The sequence below is a fragment of the Oculina patagonica genome, chromosome 1 (assembly GCF_052425735.1).
Source record: "Oculina patagonica isolate OP01 chromosome 1, crgOcupat, whole genome shotgun sequence".
Taxonomy (NCBI): Eukaryota; Metazoa; Cnidaria; class Anthozoa; order Scleractinia; family Oculinidae; genus Oculina; species Oculina patagonica.
This window is the reverse complement of record NC_135758.1, coordinates 22995088-23019098: the sequence shown is the minus strand read 5'-3', so window position 1 is coordinate 23019098 and position 24011 is coordinate 22995088. Positions and strand designations below refer to the sequence as shown.

Sequence of the window (24011 nt, the reverse complement as noted above, 5' to 3'; positions counted from 1 at the left end):
ATGTACTGAAAGAATTTATCAGTGGAATGGGTTATAAAAGGATTGTGGAATTTTTGCCATTGGGTTGGAACAATATTATTCAAGACCTTGTTACATCAAGGTCTTGATGTCCGTCAGATAGGAAGGGGGGATTCATAACAGCTGTCTATGAAGAAAAATGTGAAAGCCATAATGTAGAAACAAAATGCCCAGAATCCAAACTAGGTAAAGAATGATCATGTTCAAACCTCTAAAACAGTTTTACATTAACACTAGCTTATAATTTGAAACAAAACTGGTTTTAAGCCAAGATTCCTTAACCGCTGACCAGTAAGCTCAGTTGGTAGAGCGCCAGACTACCGTGCGGGAGGTCTTGGGTTCGAATCCTAGACCAGACCAACACTTAGTGTCTTAAAATTACTGAGCAGAATATGCTGCGTTTACAATGAAATCTGCAAATGGTTAAATATTCTGTCTTCTCGGATAAGGCCGATAAACTGTAGGCCCTGTCTCCTGCATCTTTAGAGTTATGGGATGCTTTCCATTTAGAAAAAAAATCCAGAAATTTTGGCATGAATTTATGGGGAAATTCTCAACGGGAAAATGTTGTTCCATTTTTTCGCAAATTTTGCCTGTGTTTGCCAGGAAACATATGATTATGATCAGCCCATAAGGTTATTAAGTTCCCAACATCGTGATCCTGCCAAGACTGCAGCTTTTTGCCGTTGTTGGATGTCACATTTTCTGGCTGATAGGGTGAGGAAGAACGACTGGAATCTAAAGATTCTTTAGAAAACAAAGCAAAAAATTTGAAACCAGCATAAAAAAAAAAAAAAAAAATGAAGTGCAGGCACCTTATTTAAATATGAGCACTTCAAAAGTGTACACCTTCCAAATTCAAATCAAATTACCTACCATGTTTTTGTAATAATCAGTCCTGGTTAAGTAAAAGTCCCATCGAGTGCGTTGCGAGCAGGCAACACAAACACTGGTACATCATGACCTCTGACGCCATTTTGTTTACAAAATGGCGTTGGGGGGGGGGGGGGGGGGAAAGGAAATGTCTTTATTTTCAGGGAAAAAATTTTTTCCCCCATTTATAAAAAAAGGCGGAGGGGGAAAAAAAAAAAAATAGTAAAAAAAGAAAGTTTTTGTTTGTGGTTTGTGTTTTTTGCTTGTTGTGTATATGAAAAAAATGTTTTTTTTATACATAACATTTGAGAGGGGAAAATATTTAAAAAAACAAAAATAAATAAAATTTCAGTTTCAATCTTTCAAAAAAAAATTTTGTTTTACCCGCACAAATCTCCATACCACACACCTAAAAAAAAAAAAAAACAAAAAAAAGAAAAGAGGGAAAAAAAAGAGAACTGTCAACTTGTAAAGGATCCTTATATCACCAATCAATAGGAATAGCAAAAGTGTTTCACAAGTAATTTTAATTCATTTAGGTTTTGTGAAGTGTACAAAGTAATGACTGTCTGAACCACTCAAATAACTGATTGATGGTTTTCATCAAACTTCATCAACATCAATCCTGCATAGCTATTTGTTTTCGTAAATTATTGACAGGAAAGACAAAAAATTTCTTTACAAATTTCAGTATCAACTCAGTGCTTCATTTTAGAAATAAAGCATTTTTAAATTTATGATGTTTCCTGGAGAATGTGTTTCTTTATTGTTGCAAAGAAATATATATTTTTTGTCATTTTAAAATTTTTATACTTATAATCATTTAGAAGTGATAGCTTAAGAGCTATGAAGAGGGAGCAAATGATATTGAAGATAAAATCTATTTTGCGTTCAATTTTGTGGCTACCGCCATGTTGGTGCTTCAAAGAAGGACACCAAAAAGGCAGCTCCATACATACTTACTACTTTATACTTATCCTCATTGGGCCTATGAGGACTCTTGAGGCTGGTGCTGCATACATAAAAGGGTACTTTTCCCTTAATTATTTTTACTATATATAATTCTGTTATAAAAAATGCTACAAAGCTGAAATTTTATAAGCCTTTCTTTGTATGGTCTACAATAAGTTTGATGATGCTGTTCAAGCATCCAAACAGTTTTTGTAACATTCATAAAAATAACCAATTAGATATCCTTGCATGTAACTATTCCAGCAATTTTGATTTGAAAGATCTGCTGAATCCTATGGGCTCCATGCTCACAGCATCAATAATTCTATCAAACAATTTTCAATACTATTTCATTCAAGGCTCCAAACTTTTGAAATAATCTCTCTACCTTTCAAGCCTTTTTAAATCAATATTGTAAAGAGTCATGCCAGGGACTCGCTATTTACATGCATTATATGTATAAATTTAATTACTGTTGTCATTGAAGTATAGTTATAAAGACTTGTTCTCACAATCAATAATTCTGAAAAAGGTTGTTTGGGCCTGACGGGAAAACCACTACTAGCCTTGGGCTATTAGATTGTACTTTTCTGCACACTGTAAATGCACATTAAAACTTTAGTCTTCTTTGTCCCAGTCAAGGCTCTTCTCTAACAGTGCTCTACTAAAATCACCAAAGCTGAACGGCAACTCTATACCCTTAACAACTTTGGTGAAAGTCAGATTTCTTGTTACATCAGTCTCAATGGGCTCAATAATGCAACCTTGGTTGGGGTTAAAGAAAAATGGCATTGAGTATCGGTTGGTCTTGATCGAACCCCTCACACGATGTTTTGTGGCTCGGTACAAACCTTTGGACCAAGCTTGAAGGCAGTCGCCCAGGTTAACCACAAAAGTGCCTGTTAATAAGAAGGAAACAACAAAGGAAAAATTTAATTGCATGTTGTCATAGAGAAAGAGAAAGACCATTTCTTAGTGTCGTGAAAGATTATTTCAATTTTTAGGTTTTGTGTGTTTTCAGTAGTTATGTTGTAGATGCATTTCAACTTCAACTTTATTACTTCCATCACTTACATAAATAATTTATAAATAATTTTTTAAAAAATCAAAAGTGATGAGGAGTCTACAGAAAAGCAGAAATGCTTGAAAAGCGGTCAGTACATCCCCTTAAGCGGTCATTACATAACTTAAACTGATTTACAATTCAATTAAAAGATAACAGTCTTATGAAAGATACTTTGAAGAAGCAATAAAGACTGAAAAGAAAGATTTTTTTTTTTTTTTTTTTTGCAGGATCCAAAGCAGATTTTTGATTTTACAATGTTTTTCTTGCAGAAATCACTTAGGCCTTATTTGATATTGCATCCTGATATTTGACCACTATATAGAAAGGGCCTTTAAGCCAGTAGTACAGTATACCTTTAGACACTACCTGGTACTGCAAGAGGCAGTTTCTATCGTTTAATTAAAAAGGGGTTAATCTTGTGTTGGATTCTTTCAACAAATCAGCAGTAAAGCAGCTAGCTGGATTAATAAGTTTGCTTTCAAAACTCCGAGGCAAAAAACAGGCAGTAAACCTATAGACGCTACCTGGTATTGGCTTCACTTCAACCCAGTCTCCCTCTGCTATCTCCACTTCCAAGCCACCAATATCATCTTGCAACAGAAACGTCCACATTCCATAATCTGTATGGGGCCCCACCCCCCAGGACTTGGTGTCGGCCGGGTGGGGAGGGTAGTGCCAGAGGGCTAAAATACTCATAGGTGGGGAGCACTTGTCAACAAAGTAATCATCTGGAAGCCCTAACCCAACAGCTATAGCTTTCATCACTGTAAATCTGTTGTTAAATAAAAGTATTGATTCACGGCATTATGTCAAGGTACAGCTTATGAGCATATAGAAAGCCATTATAAACTTGGGATTATGACCCAGCAAAATCTTCGAATCTCTCCAAACTAATACGAGTTTTTTTTTTTAATTTTTTTGTCAATTAATATCAATGTGTGGATGCTAAAAAAGGTTCTTTCTTTAGCCTTTTTTTTCTTGAACCTTCTTTATTCTTGCAGTGGGGCCCTGAGCCCCCCCCCCCCCCCCCCTCTTATTTTTAAAACAAATAGAGTCCCTAAGGGCCGAGAAAAATTGTTTTTCGAGAGTGCCCCCCCCCCCCCCTATTCTAGGGGTGTGGATGATCCCCCCCCTTCTGAAGCTCTGGATCCGCCACTGAAAACTGCATTTCAATAAATATGAATATTCATTATGAATATTCATTATTGAAACATGTAGTCTGAATAAGGTGAATTTCAGCCTAGTTAGAAACTCTGTGTCATGATGAGGCCAATAATGGTAATTGCAATAAGTTAATTTGTTATTGTTATAAATTTATCCACAGTTGCATATTTATATGCATTGTTGTCTTTTCCATACCCTAATTTTGTGAGCTGAGCTTTGTAGGTTTCTACAGTTTCGGCAAAACCTGGTAAGTCGGTCTCATCTGGAAAATTGTCACACATGACCATTGCATCTTCCTCGTGTGAATGCAGCACTTTTTCATTTAAGTAGATTCCTTCCCTGATATCTACAACATTCTGAGTCTTCTCAGAACCTAAAACATAAATAAACAGACTTAAAACAGCCTTAATCAGGCTGTTCTTGCATGTAGAACTACGTGTACTAGCACAGTAACTCGGGTCATAGCAGAACGAACTTGTTTTTTTAACTGTTTTCTTACTGAATGGAACTTCTTACTCGCTGTTGTACCCTCATTCTGTTTCCAAAAGTAGTTTTAATCAAATAACAATCGTAAATGGTATACCATATTTATACGAATAAAAGAACCTCGAATAAGCGCTCACCCTGAGGGTAGGAAAAGTTTATAAGGGCCCAGCCTCGAATAAGCGCCCACCCCTATCTCCCTCACCCCCCCCCCCAAAAAAAAAAAAAAAAAAAAAAAAATGAAGTGCGCAAGAGGAGTATTGATTATTTCTAAGTGACAATCCCAAAGACCGAGTATTCAATGAACAGTTAAAATTCTTTACGTTTTGTTATTGTTTATTTTTTTGTTGCAAAATAAACTTACTACTTGCTGGAGAAAGTGAAACTTAAATAAGCGCCCACCATCTTAATCCAAAAATTTAATAAGTACCCAGGGCACTTAATCCAAAAAAAATACGGTATCAAACACGAGAGACTGTTTCATCACTTTTCTAAACACTGAGGCGAGAGTTGAAAATACGACGCGCAACGTCCGGAGTATTTTATTTTGACGAACTTGGAGGTGTTTGGAATTGTGACACTCGTGTGTTTGATATATCTTCTCAATGGAAAGTAAAACTAAAAACGAACAAATATATCTCGTAAAAAATCTGTGCTAATTAAAATTATAGATATTTCATGAGAAATACTAGGTACCTGATCCAATGTATCCATTGTAGGATGGGCATTTATGAATGCTGATAGCAGTTTTCTTTTCCAATGGAAGTGCAAAAAACTTCTGTGAATAGCTGAAAAGCATGTCCAGGGTTGATTGTTCCACTCCGTGACCAGTTATATAAAAGAATCCAATATCTTTACAAGCTTCATGGATCTGTTGATACACTTGATTTATAGCATCCTGGTCCACCAAGCTGCCATCTGTGTTAAAAATAGGAGGAATGGTGAAGCAGCTTCAAAGTTGTTTGCTCCGTTCTGTTGTTAAACTGGCTGTTTAGCAGAAAACTAAATATGCCACGTAGTCTCAGAAGTTTATTTCTCCTTTACTCAAGAGAAAAACGTTTCTTACTTTTGCCGACATATTACATGTAAAAAAGCTCGATAGGAAGGTGGATGTATGGCACCTTATGCAAAAATGGTTGTCATTCACTTCTGTTGTTTGGTCAAGTTTCTTAAAACGCTGATGGTAACACTTAAATATATATGAAATATTATGCTATTCTGAGAAGTTTCAGTGTTTTGGGTTAAATGGTTGCAAAGTTATGACTTTAAGAGATTTGTATGGAAAAAGTCACCCTGGCTTGCCTAGCCCCGTGTTCATGTTTTTGGCAATATAAATGCCCCTGTAACTTCCCATTAGATGAAAGTATAGCCTTTAAACCTTATACACTGATTTAGTTTGACTTTATCTTTAAGCTAGAGTAATTTAATTTTGTTGACAAATGATTTTTCTGGGAGCCAAAAATAAACAGCCGCTATATTTGCATTGGGTCTATTTGCAAGTGTACTCGGTTTGGGGGATTCAAACGTACAATTATCGTCAACTTTATTATTATGTGTAAAGGTGTCTCGAAACAGTTATTTCCGGACCATATCTAACATTTTTATCTTCCCTTATCTGGAATGGTATAAAAATTGCATTGGTTATTGCTCTTAGATTCAAGTTTGGTATAAAATATTTTTTAAACAAAAACGTTTTAAAACGAAATCTTCATTGCGCCAAATTCAAGTTTTACTGATTTCTAGTTTTTTTATCTTTTTATCTTTGCCATGATCGATTTTCTTTAAAAATACTCAGTACCAAACTTCAATCTAAGATTAACAACTGGTGTCAGTAGCTTTCTGAAAGACTGTCGAAAAGCTGAATGAAAATGTTCGGTATGGTCCCGAGAAAATGTTTCTAGACCTTAAGTCTTCAACAGCTGGTCATCTTGTGTAGCACTTAGTACCCTATTTACCAGTGAAAAGTTTTTCTTTATTAAGCGTTGCAGGGAATAAGGAAAACTCGATAATTCCCGGAGCATCCAATTGCGAGCCGAGATAGTGAGGAACGGAAGTGAGATGGGATGGAGAAAGCCGGAAGTAACTGAATGACGAGTTTCTGGGAAAGCGAATTGCTTCCAGGAAGAACTTCGGGAATTCAAAGAAAAATTCTATATAATCCTAAAAACAGCTATGTCAACGGAAATGAGTAATTTTTTGTAATGCACAAAAACGAGAGAAGCCTCAAAATAAAATTCACTTCAGAGGTAAAAAAAAAAAACCTGAAAAAAAAAAAAAACACTAAAAAAGTAATAAAATAAAACGGAATAAGGGTTGTTATCATTGGGACGGCTTACAAACTCGGACAATCTCGGAAAATTTAGCCTATTTTTTTTCATAGATGCGCCTTCAGTGATTAAGAGGTTTCGGTATGACAAAAATATTTGACAACATGTCGCTTTGATTTTACTAGTAACAACAGAGGGAGGAGAATGTGGCATGGAACTCGAATCCCGCTTCTCTTCACTGTGGCTGACGAAGTTTGCTGTTTTATAAGCAGATTAATTACTACTAGAAATCGACGAATGATCCTGCAAAGACTGCCCTTAAATTATCGTTTATAATGTTGCGCTGCTTGTAAAGCAAGACAGTGAAAGCCCATACTAAAAAGTAGACTTCCCCATAACTCGTAGATAGACAAATGTTACACGCCGAACTTCTAGCCGTGAATGGCTTGGAGTTATGAAAGTAAAAACAATCCAAAAAAAGTTTACACGTAAATCTTAGGTTGTATTCCAACATGTTATTAAATAAATGTTCAAGAGGACTCGAAAGCATTCCCTATTCATTATTTACGAAAGCAGTGTATTCACTCAAGGCGTCCCAAGAGCGTCGTTATTCAATAAACTAACTAGTTTTCAGTGTAGATTTTACTTGTTTGTTAAATGCTTGATAACTAAAACGAAAATTCCAATCTTGGGAAGGGATTTGTCGTCACGCGTACAGGCAGGTCTGGGCCGTTAGAGTTTTATACTACTGGAATTTTAAGGTTCGCCTACTTTCGCTTTGCATGTTTGAGTTTGCCGATACTTCGAGCCTCGAAATGGTAAGTTGTAAAACTACAGAAAACCCAGTCTCTTCGCAATTCATTTGTCCTGAGATAAACCTCACTTTCGGCTAGTTCCATAAAACTTGCAAAATACGGAACTCGACCAAAGTTTCCAGACGTTTCCTCAGTACGGACCTAAGAATATATGGAGTTCTGATCACTTAAAGTTAGAATAAAATAACATAAAAAACAACTTACTTTTGCACAGAGGCGAAATATCTATTACTGGTACAGAATTCATGATCGGAGGTTGAGGCGGGCGCGGGCTCGTCAAGGAAAATCGAATATCTCAGAAAAATCTGTTGCGAGCTTAGCCTCCAAACGCAGGTAGATTCTTTATACACTAAATACGTAATACCCCCAAAAAAGTTTTTCTTGGAATAAAGTAACTGGTAACAATACGCTTTCGCAGAAACTGGTCATTTCACTTCCGGTTACTTTTTCTGCTCCCAAGAGATAACAAAACACGCCATTCTACTTCCGGTTCCATTTTCGCTCAAAAGAGATCTGGAAGGAGGTTGATAATCTTGTCGCACTTCTGTCACAACAAAAATTGCTTAGGGTAACATGGCCTTGTACGCAATGCTAAAAGAAAAGATTCGACATAACACGTGCTGCGACGTTTCCATGTTAGCCACCTTTTTTTCTCAACGATTATGGTAACGCAGCTAATATGGATTTATCCGTTACCTAGGGGTGCTGCTTTGGAAGCTTGTCGCCCAAAGGTGCAACAATAAGGACCTTCAGATCGGAGTACGAGCACGAGATTGAATACAAGTCTCATTTTCAACTGGTCAACATCAGGGAGGAGTGAGGGCTCTGGAAACGTAAAGCCTGGTTTCCACTTGCGACGCAAGCACAAGCGCAATCAAAGACAAAACAAGGAAATAAAATTGACCATTATGTTTTAACTTCCCGCAATCACATTCACAAGCATCAAAATGCAATGCACTTGTGCTTTGGCTCGCGTTGAAGACGTTGTCACGGTGAAATAAGAGCTGTTATCCTTCCGCTTGTGCTTGCGCTTGTGCTTGCGTCGCTAGTGAAAACCAGGCTTAACCGGCTTGGAATTCGAAAGTCGTACTCTTTCTCGTACTCGTACTTCCGTCCCTAACATCTTGTGAGACAAGTCGCACGAGGCATTGCCTTGTGTTACAACGAATAGGTGTAAGAGATTTCCTTTTAACCTTGACTAGGACCTTCCGAAACCTGGAGTAAACTTAGAGTAAAAACTTGTTAAAAAATATATTTATTTATTTGTTTTCTATCTTGATTGGTTACTCCTTATCTGCTTTCTTTTACATGTATAAGTAAAACTTAACGATTGACGTGTGTGTGTGTGTGTGTGTGTGTGTGGGGGGGGGGGGGGCATGCAGCTTAAGGGCTGGTATTCGGAACACCTTGCATGTAAAAATCGCATTATAATTACATTAAATATGAGAAGCTAAAATGCTATGCTGGGATGCTACAAAAGAATACGTTATTAAACGTAAATATCTAGTGTTATAGCGCTCGTCTAAATCCTAGTTTGGCAACCCAAAACACAAACAAAGCTCCTTCGCGCAGCCTGTTAATAGCTTAACGCAGTAAAATACCGTTAAAATACACTGATTTTATTATGATATGTGTTGAACCTCAAGTACTGGTGCAACAGAAATTGACGTTCCAGCTTGTCCTTCAGGATAGCTGGGACTGGGATCTAACAAAAACAATTATCAATATTAACTCATTTTCTCATTTCTCAAAAATCTACGAGTTTGTCCTTGGGCAAGCAAAGGATAAACTCCAGTAGCCGGCAGGAAAATTCAAATTCCGCTGCTCTGGGTTATTAGACGGGACTTTTTTGTCCACTGCTGAAAGTTCAAAACATAAATGGTATTAAAATTTTACTTTATCTTATTCTGTCTTTTGTACCAGTCATGGCTCTTCTCTAATAGCGTTCTATCTAAATCACCAAAGGTGAAGGGCATCTCCATGCCTTTTACAACTTTGGTGAAAGTCAGATGTCTTGTTACATCAGTCTCAATGGGCTCTATAATGCATCCTTGGTTGGGGCCAAAGAAAAATGGCACGGAGTATCGATCTTTCTTGATGGAACGCCTTACACGATGTGTTGTGGCTCGGTACAATCCTTTGGTCCAAGCCTGAAGGCAGTCTCCCAGGTTTACTACAAATGTGCCTGTTAATGGAAAAAATGAACGGGGAATAACTTTATCTCCGGCTGTCAAAGTAAAGGGGAAAGACCCCATCTTTCAAACTGTCATAAGATTCGAATAAGATTGATCACAATTTGCAACAGACAAATTCCACTACAATAGGGTTCTGTTGCTCTTAAAGAGGCTTTTTCATGATCTGGAAAATTTACAAATTCTGATCTTGCATTCATTCAAAGAAAGACTTTTTACACTACCTGGTATTGGCTTCACCTCGACCCAATTTCCCTCTGCTATCTCCACTTCCAAGCCACCAACATCATCTTGCAATAGAAACGTCCACATGCCATAATCTGTATGGGGCCCCACTCCCCAGGAGTCAGTGTCGGCTTGGTGGGGAGGGTAGTGCCAGAGGGATAAAGTAGTCACAGGTGGGGAACACTTTTCAACAAAATAGTCGTCTGGAAGCCCTAAACTAACAGCTATAGCTTTCATCATTGTAAAACTGTTGAAAAATAAAAAATAACCATTCATTGTGTCAGGGAACAGTTGGCCAAACAAAACCAACTGAGACATGCATGAGACAGTGAAGAACACAAGGATCTTCCAGTCATTAACTTTTCCAATGGCAAGGGAGAGGTCCTTTCTCCCATGATTACGAAAATACTTTTGCACTATTCTGGGCTAACCTCAACCTATATGTCTTGAGTATGGCCGCCATGTTGGGACGACAACGCCGTAGTAGGCACACATGCCCACGAACCATGCCGCTAGCCATGATGACCATGAAAACCCAAAAGCATGGTTCTGTTAATTTTCTATGGGTATGGGTCTCTGCTCTGCAGCCCTTTGTGGTTGCTCCGCTATAATGGACATAAAAGGTGTCCACTTAAAACGATGTTTGCTTCTTATAGGTTTGATTGTATTTCTATCTTACCCTAATTTTGAAAGGTGAGCTTTATAATCTTTCACAGCTTTAGCAAACCCTGGCAAGTCACTCTCTTCTGGAAAGTAATCGTCGTCCTCATCATTTGAAAACAGCATCTTGTTACCAAAATAAAATCCTTCCCTGATATCTACAACATTTTTAGTTCTCTCGGTACCTAAAACATCACAAAGTCTTGGTCAGCCTTAAAAACAATACCTTCACAGTATAGTAGATCTGGCGGCGCCTGCCGGCGCGCTATTGTAAAATTTTTGTGTCCAATAGTCGCTTCGCTTTTCGGCCAACTGTTCATTTTTCAGACAATCTTTCAGCCTTGGGCATTAACCTCCAATAGGGGTAGCACCTGCCTGAAGGGGTTAATTAACTATTTGTTCAATTGTTACTTGACCAGGCAGTGGTTACATCATACAATTAAACATGGATTCAAAGTATGAGAAAAAATCTGGATATTTAATAATTCAATATAATTTAAGTGATTTTTACATGTAACGTTTATTATGTATTTTAATAAGCGTGATAAAGACATTTTATTTACTTATTATTTAGTAAACATGAATAATGGAGTAATGAATTAACTAAAAACACAAAGGTCATGGGACTGACTGATATATAAAAGCAGGCATTTGTATTAACAATTTAATTTCTTTCTTCTTCAGTTTTTCCCTATGAAATCTCCATTTTTTTATGTATTTCCTTGAAATAAGCAAAGAATACTAGGTACCTCGTTGGACGTATCCATCATAGTATGGGTTCTTATGAATGCTGATGGCAGTTTTCTTCTCCAATGGAAGAGCGAAAAACCTCTGTGCATAGCTGAAAAACAAGTCCAGGGTTGATTGTTCCACTCCGTGACTAGTTATATAAAAGAATCCAATATCTTTACAAGCTTCATGAATCTGTTGATACACTTGATTTATAGCTTCCTGGTCCACTGAGTTGCTATCTGAGTTAAACAGAAATTCTGCAGTCAGAAATTCTTAAGAATTTGAAGAGAATAAAAAAGGACTGGCTAAGAGTTCCAGATGCAGTGAAACAAGGGAATGGGGCAGGGGTCACACAAACCAAGTAACAGAAAACCACCCCTCAGGCTTCCTGGGGTGGCGACGGGGGTCGTGGGAAGCAAGTAAAAGGAAACCACCCCTCGGGCTTCCCAGGGTGGCGTCGGGGGTCGTGTGAAGCAAGTAAAAGAAAACCACCCCTTGGGCCTCCTGGGTGGCGTTGGGGGTCACACAAAGCAAGTTATAGAAATCCACCCCTCGGGCTTCCTGGGGTGGTGTCGGGGGTCGTGCGAGACAAGTAAAAGAAAACCACCCCTGACAGGCCTCCTGGGTGGCGTCGGGGGTCATATAAAGCAAGTAAAGGAAAAACACCCCTTCTAGAAACTGACGAATGTTTGTGAAAGACTTTGAGGAAACTTTTTTGGTACCAGGAATTTTTGCTTTAAAAGCAAGACAGTATGCAAGACAATAGGAAGCCTCCCTACGCAGACATCGTTTTGGCTCGTCACGCATCTGTTTACTCACATTGTTCATTTAACATGCACGCGCCCGCGAACACTCCGGAGTCACGCAAGGCTCCCCAGGAGCGTCATGCTGCATTTACTACATTTTACGTCTTCACCTCTAAACGAAAACTTTAATCCATAATATACAGTAGAATCCTTGTTTTTCGAACCTCTAGAGGAAAGGAAACGAAAATTGGTTCAAGAAATGGAGGAGTTCGAGCAATCGGGTAAAACTACAGTGTTCGACTACTGAGAGATGGAAACAACGTTTGGTTCGAGTTATCATGGGGTTGCATTGTATTGAGTTCTAATCATCATAAAGTATAACAGGAACCACTAACCTTTGCACAAAGGCGAGATGTCTATTACTGGCACAGAGCTCATGATCGGAGGTTGAAGCTACAGAATGAGGAAAATAACGAATGCCTGAAAAAATCGTCAAAGGATATTTGATCTCTTGTGGGTTTGGCTCGGAAGAGATCTGGGAACAAGACTGCTTGGAGTGCTTTGTGTAACTTAACAGCGCGTAACAGCGCAACGAAATTGCAATAAAACGTTGAACGAGACCTTGTCTTTACTAGTCCTATTTCTTTTTTCTTTTGTTATTGATGTTGAATACCTTTGAGTGCGGTAAAGTCTTTATGGGTAGGGAAACAAAGAAAAATTGAGCATGAATATGCTTTACTCGTACTCAAAAAGTCTTCTGGTTTTAAATATCATCATCATCATCATCATCACAATTGCATGTTCTTCTCACGCTACAAAAGTTACCTGCGGGAAGCTAGGGAAGCTAGTGCAGTGGTTTTGTCATGGATTTGCGAACCGTAACGTTAAATTGTAAATTATATTGTAGTTCGACAGTGATGTGTGAAGTTTACAATAAATGTCCAACATGTCTCGATGATTTTTCGACTAGCCCATAAACATTCCCCCACTAGCTAGAATTCAGTCAAATGGAACGGAATGGAGTTAAACAAAGGGATGAGAGAGCTGGGATGTGCATATTAATGCACCTGTCAAATTATGTTAAGCCCCAGGGTGAAGGGGAGGCGGGCAACCCACGGGAATTTGATATCGTGAAGCTCTCCCAGGGTAGGGATTTTGGCATCTAAAATGGTCTGCTGGGTTAGAAATTTAAGAGAAGATATGTGAAATTTGACATTCACTAGGTGCCCAGGGGTGGGGAATTTGACTCTGGCTTCCAAAAAATGTCAAAATCCCCTGGGTCTGAATGCCCCCCCCCCCCACCCTGGGGCTTAATATTGGCAGGTGCATGGAAGTGACATATTAAGTCCCGCATATTGAGTTCCGCACAGTTCGTGTTTTGAGTCCCGCACAGTTCGTGTTGAGTTGTGCTTTTGACTGAATGAATCGCATGCGTTTGCCCGATTTGACTACCTCGTCCCCAGGCGCCAGCCGTGCAGCCGGTTAAGGCGGTAGGAAGGCGGTAAGGCGGGAAATCAGGGAGCGCGGTGGTTGATGGTTAGGGAGCGAGCCACGAGCCGTTTTCCCGTCCGCATCAGGCCAAGGGCTTTCCACAAGTTGCTCGAAATTATTACAGGGAACCCAAACACTGTATTAGTTATTCATAATCTTAAAAGAACATTTTTATTTTAAGATTATGAATAACTAATACAGCGTTTGGGTTCCCTGTGAAATTATTCAAAAAGTTGCTCGAAATTACTGAAAAATGTGCTCCAAAGTTGCTCCAAAAATCCAAAAAAGTTGCTCGAAAGTTGCCTTAAAAAAATAAAAAAACGCTGCTTTTATCAAGAAAAATTCTCAAAATATATGCTAATGTCCATGCAATGCTAATGTCCATGCATGTCCATGCAATTTCACTGCAACAAAAGTATCAAAATAACATTTTAAGGAAAAAATTTGTTGAATTACAAGGATTTCTTCCACTGAGTAAAATCGTTAAGACAACGATGTCATGTTTGTGACTAATTAAAAATTGTAATGCTGTAATGCGGAATGAGTCGAAAGTCGAAACGTCTACGGATGTTCACAAAAATCTTCAGCAAACTTCGTTAATCTTCGGAACCGTTCGTATGGCCTTCGGACAATAATCGGACAATCTTCGGAGATATTCAGTCTAGAAAATATTGCTCAAAATGCAACGAGGTGCTCGAAAGGAAAAAAGTTGCTTAAAGGGGAAAAAGTTGCTCAAAATACAAAAAGTTGCCAAAAAGTTGCCGAGCAACTTGTGGAAAGCCCTAATCAGGCCCACAACGCCAAGCGAACCGTGCAAGTCAGTCTTACAACGCTAAGCGAACATGACCAAGGAGGAGGAGGACGCCTGGGGACGAGGCAGCCACTTCGATACCATTTATTACATTTTCGTTGAAGCAAGGCTTTCGTGACCTGTCTTCAATATACAGAATAAACACAATAAGAACATGAATTTCATTATGCCTGCAGCAATGGGTAAACAACCATTTAACAACGCTATAAATCCTCTAAGTTCCTTCGTATACTGTTGACCATAACATCTTAATTAAGTAGGGAAGCTAAGCTCCTCCTGCTCACTAAAGTTTATGTTAACTTCTTCAAATAAATAATGTCCATTAATAAAACTAGGCTACTATAGAGTATTCTTGGTTTTCATGTTACGTCATAAAATTCTGAAATCAAAATTCACTAGGTCTGCTAAATTTTCGTTGTCATTAGGCGAAAGATAAACTAAAAATATATATTTTTGCAAATTTCATAGGCGTACGGGCCGGGGGGGCTGGGGGGGCTGCAGCCCCCCCAAATTTTGGGCAACTCAGATTTTTTGGGCAGCAAGAGAAATTTGGGCAAAGCCAGTTTTTAAAGTAGTTTTCTTTTTTCTTTTTTTTTTTCGAAAAGATAGATATTTTCTATTTTAACCTGAAGTCGGCGTGGTTATTATTTTCTTGACAATGTGAGACCAGATTCACTAACAAGATTTACCCAAGATTCCTTATTTCGAGAGTCGCTGATATCTTCGTAACTGTAGGACGCAAATTTCCGGCGGCCACCATTTCAAGTAGAGACGTCAATGAGAATCGATACATCCAGAAAGAACGTGGAATCTAGTGAGATGTTAAATTTAAAGAACCAGTGAATGGACAGTTTGATGAATGCACCAAAGAAGCGTTGCTTGTACGTGGAAGCCAGCAGTTATTATGAACTTCCTTTTCTAAACGTTTTATAACAATTAAATTCATATTTCCTTTAATAATGGACACAATGATGGTCACTCAATTTGGGAAATTTATGTCACGGTAAAACACGACCCTGATAAAGAAAGCTTCCCCGCGTTGCTAAATTTTAAAAAATCGACGGCGAGATTCTGAAAGCCGAGCAGAAAATGTACGCGAGTTTTCGTCGTTTGCGCGGATTAGGCTACATGACTGTTTCAGAAATGCTGGAGACAATGCACGAGAATGTTCTATTTGATATGTCTCCAAAGTTTTCTTATGTGGTACATATCCTCGCAGTGCATGATACTTGCTACATCGTGTTCTGCAGAAAGATCATTGTGTGCATTGCGCGGATTAAAAACATACCTCAACAGCACCATGGGGTAACGTGTCAGTAACATCGCACTTATTAACATTGAAAGGGCATATGCCAAATCTGTAGTCAACAATGAAAAGATCGTATCATTGAAATCTTCGGCCGTCGAAATGGCAGATAGCTATTTCTTTTAAGGTGATTTATGAGCTCATATGATAAATTCATATGCAAGAACTGCACGAGAATATTTTCTCTTCATATGTAGGCCTATGGTAGCTTATATTAGTGCATCGCAGGAACCTAGTTTCTTCTCGACTTTTTCGTAAAAATTTGGGCAACTTGAGATAATTTTTTGGGCAAATGGTTCACCGCCCCCCCTGGCAAAAAATTGCCCGTACGCCTATGGCAAATTTCCAGATCGATAGTGTCATTCGTTTTTAAAACAGAGCATTTTGAATATTTGAGTTCTCCGTCGTATGTGACATTAAGTGGTGTTTATGTGAAAGTGTTCTAGCTCTTAAGCCAAGGATGGCCGCCGTTGTAAACAGAATTGAGTTCCAGATGGTTTCTCTGACATCACGGCGGCCATTACTGTGTCCCTCGGCAGGACACAGTTATGGCGGCCCCATACTAAGCTTTATAAATTTGCGTGGAAAGGTTCGGAAAATAACTCGCGAACGGTACACCGCACAGACCCAAAACTTGGAGAAATTGTTTATCTATTTATCATCTATAATATTTGAAATTCATAGCTTCTGTAGTTGAATGGTTTCGAATTTATTTTTTGATTGCGTGACAGTGAAAACCAGCAATAGCCGTACCCGTAAACGGTAAATGTAGAACTATCCTGTAGAGATGTTACTAATAAACCATCATCATCATCATCATCAACATCATCATCATCATCATCATCATTATCATCATCATCATCATTATCATCATCATCATTATTTTTGTTATTTTATTATTATTATTCTTATTATTATTATTATTGTTATTAGCTTGCTCCAAGTTTAACACAACAGAAATTAATCTTCCAGGATGGCTGGAACTGGGATCACACAAAATTACTTATCAATAAAAACAAAATTTCTCCAAAAAAATCCACAAGTTTGGCTTGGGTTAGCCTACGTCGCAGACCATCTAAACCGAGAGGACCGACTCAACAGAGGCTAGGCTTGGGCAAGCAAAGGATTAAATCCAGTAGCCGATGGGAAAATACACTAGCTCTAGCCTGTTTGATCAGACTATTTTTTACAAGTAATGTATTAAAGCTTTATTCTATTTTATTCTGTGTTTTGTACCAGTCATGGCTCTTCTCTAATAGTGTTCTATCTAAATCACCAAAGCTGAAGGGCATCTCCATTCCGTGTACAACTTTGGTGAAAGTCAGATTTCTTGTAACATCTGTCTCAATGGGCTCTATAATACATTCTGGATTTGGGCAAAAGAAAAATGGTACTGAGTATCGGTCTTTCTTGATGGAACGCCTTACACGATGTGTTGTAGCTCGGTACAATCCTTTGGTCCAAGCCTGAAGGCAGTCTCCCAGGTTAACCACAAATGTGCCTGTTAATGGAAACAAGAACAGGTAGTTACTTTATCTCTGGCTGTCAATGAAAGTAAAGGGGAAAGGCCCCGTCTTTTAAACTGTCAAAAGATTGATCACGATTTAGAACAGACTGTAATGTCACTCCAATAGGAGGGCCTGTCAGGGGGGTTCCCGTGTCGCTTGTCTAATAAAATTTAAAAATGCGCTGTGTCGCTGTTTTATCAAACTTCTCGTTGCTGTCGGTAGTAAAATTGAAGGAAAATTACTTGTCCTTGTCGGAATTTAAGTTTTTCCAAAAGGGTTGTCGTTTGTCGCGATTATATTTTATGTGCTGTCGCTACTTTTTGGGCCAGGTCACTTGTCAGAATTTACCCTGGCAGGGCCTCCAATATGGTTTCTGGTACTCTTTTAGAGTCAATTTCTTAAACTGGAAAATTTACAAATTTAACTCTTTACACACTACCTGGTATTGGCTTCATCTCGACCCAGTTTCCCTCTGTTATTTCCACTTCCAAGCCACCAACATCATCTTGCAACAGAAACGTCCACATGCCAGTATCTGTATGGGGCCCAACCCCCCAGGAGTCGGTGTCAGCTGGGTGGGGAGGGTAGTGCCAGAGAGATAAAGTACTCACGGATGGGGAGCACTTTTCAACAAAATAGTCGTCTGGAAGCCCTAACCCAAATGCTATAGCTTTCATCATTGTAAAACTGTTGAAAAATAAGAGTAACCATTCATTGTGTCAGGAAACCGTTGATGTATAGCTACACAGATTTTACCACAAGGTTCCATCAGGATAAAACTAGAGAAACAATTCCTATCAGCCTGACAAACAAAACCAACTGAGACATGCATGTGACAGTGACAAGTGTGAGGATCTTCCAGTAGATTTCTGACTGCTTTAGATTTTAGAGTTTCGTCATCTAAAGAAAGTGCAGTCATTAACTTTTCCAATGACAAGCAAGCAGTCCTTTCTCCCAAACTACTGATCATACAAAATACTCTTGCACTATTGTTATTAATCTGGTCTACCCTTAAAGCCTTGTCTGAACTTTTTGGCTGGTATCAGGCATGCCACAAGTAAAATAGGCATAGTTAACAGTAAAAACGGAAAATAAACTTGGTTTGGGACTTTCAGTTGTTAATAATATGATGTCCGCTCCATAGAGATTTGACTGTATTTCTATCTTACCCTAATTTTGTGAGCTGAGCTTGATAAGCTTTCACAGCTTTAGCAAAACCTGGTAAGTCACTCTCTTCTGGGAAATAATCATCACCCTCATCATTTGAAAACAGTGGCTTGTTGCCAAAATAAAATCCTTCCCTGATATCTACAACATTTTTAGTTCTCTCAGCACCTAAAACATCACAAAATCTTGGTCAGCCTTAAAAACAATACCTTCACAGTATAAAGTAAATCTGTGCTGTTGTAAAATTATTCTGTGTCCAATAGTACATTTTTAAATAACTGCCATAGATCTTTACTCATCTCCGTTTTTCGGCCAACTGTGTTCATTTTTTGTACAATATTTCAGCCTCAGGCATTAATCTCCAATATACCAGCCACCTGAAGGGGTTTATTTACTTGACCAGGCAGTGATTGCACCCCCAGGGGGGCTCTCCGGCTGATAAATGACGGGGATGATCGAATGAAGGCAAAACTCAGGACCCAAAAAAATCCCTAAGTCTTCCGACAATACCCAAAAAATCCCTGGACCAAAACCCTCCCAATCCCTCAACCCCTAATTCCGGGGGGCAACCAAAGAAGCTCGGTCCACACCGCCCCACACCTTTCCCTACCAATCACCACACCCCCCCTCTGTCGTCACGCGGGGGGGGGGTGGTGCTCTCTTACTCTTATTTACTTTTGGTCGCTCTTTTTTGGGCTTCTATGACTAGAGAGTTTTTTTATTTTTTCGCTTAAAATAATGATCAGCATAGTTGTTAAAAATTTTTAGGCCCTTTAAAATACCTATATGACAGATTTACCTACCCTTATATAACAAAACTTTTTCCTACCCTTTTTTCTGCCTAAGGTACGCCTTTCGCGGGCCTCCCCGGCCTTAGGGGAGCCCCCCTTTATACAAAAGCAAGAACCTTAACTTATTTTTCACGCATTATTAACGAACACTATTTTAATAATTATAATTTTCTTTTTTATATTAGCTTTGAAATCTCCAATATTTTTATCATATGAAGTTTCTTGAAATGAGCAAGTATAGGTATACACGTAGGTATCGAAAGAAAATATACTAGATACCTTGTTGGATGTATCCATCATAGTATGGGTTCTTATGAATGCTGATAGCAGTTTTCTTCTCCAGTGGAAGAGCGAAAAACTTTTGTGTATAGCTGAAAAGCAAGTCCAGGGTTGATTGTTCCACTCCGTGACCAGTTATATAAAAGAATCCAATATCTTTACAAGCTTCATGAATCTGTTGATACACTTGATTTATAGCTTCCTGGTCGACTGAGTTGCTATCTGCGTTAAATGAAAAAAGGAAATATGTGAATTTCAAAGCACCTCAAAGACCCGGGGGGGAGGGGCACCCTGTATTTTTTGGGTGGGTGTGTGCCGCTGGGTTTGGGCCTCCCCTGCCTTGCTGACTTTTGCCCCTTCTGCGCCCGATCCCTCCCTTGATTCCCGCTTGCATTTTTGCGGCTCGTTTGGCCATCTCTCACACGTGCCGCGATGTTTTTTAACGTTGGTCCTCTTTCTCTTCTGGTTTCTTTCCTTTCTGCTTTCGTCCCACTGATTTTCCCGCAAATGCTCCCTTCCTCTCTGATTTCTTACCCTTCCCAACTAATGCTTGCATCCCTTCACACGCACATCCTATCTCTGGGGTGCCCCCCCCCCCCCCGGGCTCAAAGACAATCATCCAAAATACAAAGTAGAAAGTCAATGGATTTTTTTCAGGATCCCTTTGGTTCGCTATGGGCGGTTTTCTTTTTTCCTACGCAATTCATTTGTGGAACTTACTTGGCAGTTACCCAATCCTCTTTAGGCTTGTCCTGCAAACATCCTTCCAACCTTAATATTCAAGGGGTCTTCATGGGAAATCCAAAAATGTTCGAATTATCAGGAGTTTGAGTTATTGAGGGTAACATGTAAGAAAATGACCTAAAGGGAAAAATTATTTAAAAAAGGTTTGATTTAGCGGCAGGTTCGAGTCATCGGGATTGGACCTGTTCCCACCTTAATAGTAGCCTGCAAACCCAGACCTGAGACGTATTTCCACTTTATGAATATTGATGTTCTGTTAGAAAAATCATTGATGTCGCTGTTCCGCATATTATATTAATAACAGCATTACGTACCTCATTTCTCGAATTCTTGATTTCTCAAGGAAAATTCAAACCAAAGTCATTTCCTTTGGATATTGTTTCACTCAATCACACGCCGCAAATTTACTCCCGATTTCTCGAACCAATTTTTCACATCCCATTGGGTTTGAGAAATCAGGATTCAACTACATACAAAAGTATGTAACGCCACATAAATAATGCAATTTATCAGATTTGCACATAGGGTACGTTACTTTGGGAGGATCGGTAAACACTGGATAAGGATCAATAATTCTAATAATCCAACATCACTCAACCATGTTGCATCAAACAAAAAAAATCTTATGCAAAGAGGGAAGGTAATAAATAAGTACTAGAAACTGACAAATGTTTGTGCAAAGACTGAGACGATAATTTTTTTGGTAATTTTTTTAGCAAGACAGTGTGCAAGACAATAGGTAGCCTCCTACGCGGACATCATTTTGGCTCGTCATGCATTGTTAACTTACATTGTTCATTTAACATGCACTCAAACACTCCGGAGTCATGCAAGGCACCCGAGGAGCTTCACGCTGCATTTACTGCATTTTAAGTCTTTCACCTCTGTTTGTAAAATTATGCCTAATAAGTAACAACCTATAAAACGAAAACTTTAATCTATAAAATAACAGTGGAATGCCGGTTTCTCGAACCTCCAAGGGAAACCAAAATTGGTTTGAGTAACGGAGGTTGCACCTATCAATGGTTTGCCCCAGGATGGGGGGGGGGGGGCAACCCACAGGAATTTGACATCGTAAAGCTCTCCCAGGGTAGGGATTTTGACATCTAAAATGGTCTGCTGGGTTAGAAATTTAAGAGTAGATATGTGACATTTGACATTCACTAGGTGCCCAGAGATGGGAAATTCAACTCTGGATTCCAAAAAAATGTCAAATTCCCCTGGGGTAGACCCCCCCCCCCATCCTGGGGCAAACCATTGATAGGTGCATAAAACTGCAGTGTTCGACTGAGGTACTAAAGAAAGGGAAAGAACGTTTGGTTCGAGTTTAAAGCGAGGTTGCACTGTATTGAGTTCTAATCATTATAACGTAAAAACAGGAACTACTTACGTTTGCACAAAGGCGAAATGTCTATTACTGGTACAGAGCTCATGATCGGAGGTTGAAGTTGAATGATGAGTATATCGAATGCCTAAAATCCTTAAAGGATATTTGATGTCTAACAGGGAGCCCTCACATGAGCGATGCGGATAAGTGAAAAATAATTCTTACTTGTTATCGTCGCGTTTTTTGTGTTTTATCGGCCATTTTGAATGTTTAATACTCGGTCTAGCAGGTTGGAGGTCTGGAATCGAGAAAAAAGTAGGGTCTGGGACGGAAGGAACATTCGTAAATATTAATTCTCGGGACGACACTCGATCGAGCTACGAGTGCTATATACATGATATAGTGACAAGGGGTGAAACTCTCAGCTTTCATGGTTCGATCTTTCTGCCACTTGGGGGTCACGGAAGTGGAATACCATCTTACAACCGGAAGTAAAAATGTAACTTGCGGAAGAGACAGCAATGCGTGAAAAATGGCCTAATATCTTCCCGAGTTGTCAAGTACATGTATGGTTTCAATACCACCCAAAAACTCTAAATTTCTTTAAGTTCTTACATATAGTTTGCTTAAATAACTTCGGCGGCGGCATTGAGTTGAAGGAAGCGTAAAGTTTAAACAAATTGAAAGAAACTAGTCAATCATGCTTTTGTTTGAAGGCATTTATTTGGTCTGTCGGTTCAGTACCGCCCTGTAGTTGGATACTAAAAGCAGTGTTCAAATCTGAATAAAAATTTCCGTAAATTTACACGTTCAGTAAAAAGTATGGCCTGAATTTTTCCATTCTCGTTGTTGTTTTGCATAGAACGTGCAGGCAGTGTTCAGCTAATTACGGTACGCCTTTTGTTTTGTGACCTACTGATTTGCAATTCTCGTTTCGGCTTAATGGTGATGAGTTTGAGAAATGACGGTGTTTTCCTCGACAGGTAAATTCAAAATAACAGAATGGTAGGTATAAAAAAATTAAATCTTGTCCTCGGCCGATGAAGCCGAATTAGTGGGTTTTTAATCGCATCTGAACGTCGTCAGTCGATCATTCTAATTCCGAAACAAAAAGAAAAAAACTTCCGGAAATCCGAATTGAAAGCACCAATCAGAACAAACAGTATGATTTACTTCCGCCTTAAATCTGTCCCCCAATGAATCAAAATTCTTACTTCCGTGACCCCCAACTGGCAGGAAGATGCAACCAAATCAAAGATTTTAAAACTACGCCAAAATATGGTATACCTTAGAAACAATCGGGCAAAATAAGCTCATTGATGTCTAGTTCAACCTTTCTCCTGTCTGCCGAGTAAGTATAGTAAAATTCAGACAGATAGTGGCTGCGAATTTTTGTCAAATTTGAAGTGTCATTTACAGTTTCACCCCTTGTCATAAACTAAGCTAAGAGATACGAGCGGTTCCGAAGATTTCTCGGTTCCAGTCCTCATTCCAGCTGACCGCGAATAATTTATTCGGCTCCAGACCACCAACTTGCAGACCGCGTAAAAAGAAAGAAATAGACGCAAGCAGGTGAAGTTTTATTCCTATTTATCCTTTTATTTGATGTGAGGGCCCCCTGTGATGGCACAACAAAATTGCAACAAAACGTTACACGAGATATTGTCTTAACTATTTCTGTTTTTGTTTTTTTCCTTTTTATACTGATGCTGCTGATAAAAGAAATGATGATGCAGATAAAAGAAACAGTAATGTCATCTTACGGGTGTTGTGTACCGAACTAGTCGGTAATAAAGACGTGCCACTTAACAGGGTATATTTTTTGCCTCCCTGACTGGGGTCATCTCCCCAGAATCCTGATTAAGCACGATCACGTATGGCTAAGAAATCCCGCTCCCCTCGTCGCTTTATCTTCAAGCCACAGACGAAGTCAAGTAAACTCTTTGTAATGTTTTTTCCATCATGCATATTGTCTGGAACAGGGTATTTTAAAGTAACCTGCGGGAAACTATAGCAGAAGTTTTTCTATCATGAACCTGCACTGGCAGTAACATTGCAGGCCCGTAGGCTGGGGGGGGGAGGGTTCGGGGGGTTCGGACGAACCCCCCCCCCCCCCCTCACTGACTGAAAAGGTCCGGTCTGCGGAATGATACAGCATATTGTCCGCTTTCATAGAATTTTCACTGACGTTATTTGTATTTATTTTCAACAAAAATAACGTAATAAAGTAGTAAACTTTTCACCTGTATTCCACTCTTTTTCAGTTTTCAGATCAGAACCAAAGGCAGATCGTGACACAAATGCATCTTATATTGCGGTCCGTTTAACAAATTTCAACAAGTTCTGAGAATTCGGAAGGGTAGGCTTAAACAAAACGCTTAAAATTTATTTCTAG

The 24011-nt window shown here is 39.0% G+C and overlaps 3 protein-coding genes across 3 annotated transcripts; all 3 read right to left on the bottom strand.

Annotated features, from left to right (window-relative positions):
* Positions 1-1443: 1443 nt before the first annotated feature.
* On the bottom strand, positions 1444-7964 carry LOC144639638 (putative iron/ascorbate oxidoreductase DDB_G0283291). The gene is made up of 5 exons (XM_078498955.1): positions 7842-7964; positions 5252-5473; positions 4268-4445; positions 3433-3680; positions 1444-2741 (listed from the first exon to the last, which is right to left on the bottom strand). The coding sequence occupies exons 1-5, from the start codon at positions 7882-7884 to the stop codon at positions 2461-2463; spliced, it is 972 nt and encodes a 323-aa protein (XP_078355081.1). The 5' UTR covers positions 7885-7964; the 3' UTR covers positions 1444-2460.
* Positions 7965-8158: 194 nt separating this feature from the next.
* On the bottom strand, positions 8159-12720 carry LOC144639542 (putative iron/ascorbate oxidoreductase DDB_G0283291). Its single transcript, XM_078498863.1, has 5 exons — positions 12588-12720; positions 11464-11685; positions 10734-10899; positions 10054-10301; positions 8159-9822 (listed from the first exon to the last, which is right to left on the bottom strand). The coding sequence occupies exons 1-5, from the start codon at positions 12628-12630 to the stop codon at positions 9530-9532; spliced, it is 972 nt and encodes a 323-aa protein (XP_078354989.1). The 5' UTR covers positions 12631-12720; the 3' UTR covers positions 8159-9529.
* A 3429-nt stretch (positions 12721-16149) lies between these two features.
* Positions 16150-22168, bottom strand: LOC144639430 (putative iron/ascorbate oxidoreductase DDB_G0283291). The gene is made up of 5 exons (XM_078498785.1): positions 21680-22168; positions 19546-19767; positions 18478-18643; positions 17748-17995; positions 16150-17301 (listed from the first exon to the last, which is right to left on the bottom strand). Exons 1-5 carry the CDS (start codon positions 21720-21722, stop codon positions 17009-17011), a joined length of 972 nt encoding a protein of 323 aa, XP_078354911.1. The 5' UTR covers positions 21723-22168; the 3' UTR covers positions 16150-17008.
* Between the last annotated feature and the right edge of the window lie 1843 nt (positions 22169-24011).

What these genes read in the sequence shown, in the direction of transcription:
- LOC144639430 (XM_078498785.1), bottom strand. Translation starts at nt 21,722, where the DNA reads ATGAGCTCTGTACCAGTAATAGACATTTCGCCTTTGTGCAAAC. An exon ending in CATTTCGCCTTTGTGCAAAC is followed by an intron (nt 19,768 to 21,679) that starts GTAAGTAGTTCC and finishes CATTTAACGCAG; the next exon opens with ATAGCAACTCAGTCGACCAG. An exon ending in GCTCAGCTCACAAAATTAGG is followed by an intron (nt 17,996 to 18,477) that starts GTAAGATAGAAA and finishes ATTTTTCAACAG; the next exon opens with TTTTACAATGATGAAAGCTA.
- LOC144639542 (XM_078498863.1), bottom strand. Translation starts at nt 12,630, where the DNA reads ATGAGCTCTGTGCCAGTAATAGACATCTCGCCTTTGTGCAAAG. An exon ending in CATCTCGCCTTTGTGCAAAG is followed by an intron (nt 11,686 to 12,587) that starts GTTAGTGGTTCC and finishes TGTTTAACTCAG; the next exon opens with ATAGCAACTCAGTGGACCAG. An exon ending in TGATGGATACGTCCAACGAG is followed by an intron (nt 10,900 to 11,463) that starts GTACCTAGTATT and finishes GTGATGTTTTAG; the next exon opens with GTACCGAGAGAACTAAAAAT.
- LOC144639638 (XM_078498955.1), bottom strand. Translation starts at nt 7,884, where the DNA reads ATGAATTCTGTACCAGTAATAGATATTTCGCCTCTGTGCAAAA. An exon ending in TATTTCGCCTCTGTGCAAAA is followed by an intron (nt 5,474 to 7,841) that starts GTAAGTTGTTTT and finishes TTTTTAACACAG; the next exon opens with ATGGCAGCTTGGTGGACCAG. An exon ending in GCTCAGCTCACAAAATTAGG is followed by an intron (nt 3,681 to 4,267) that starts GTATGGAAAAGA and finishes ATTTAACAACAG; the next exon opens with ATTTACAGTGATGAAAGCTA.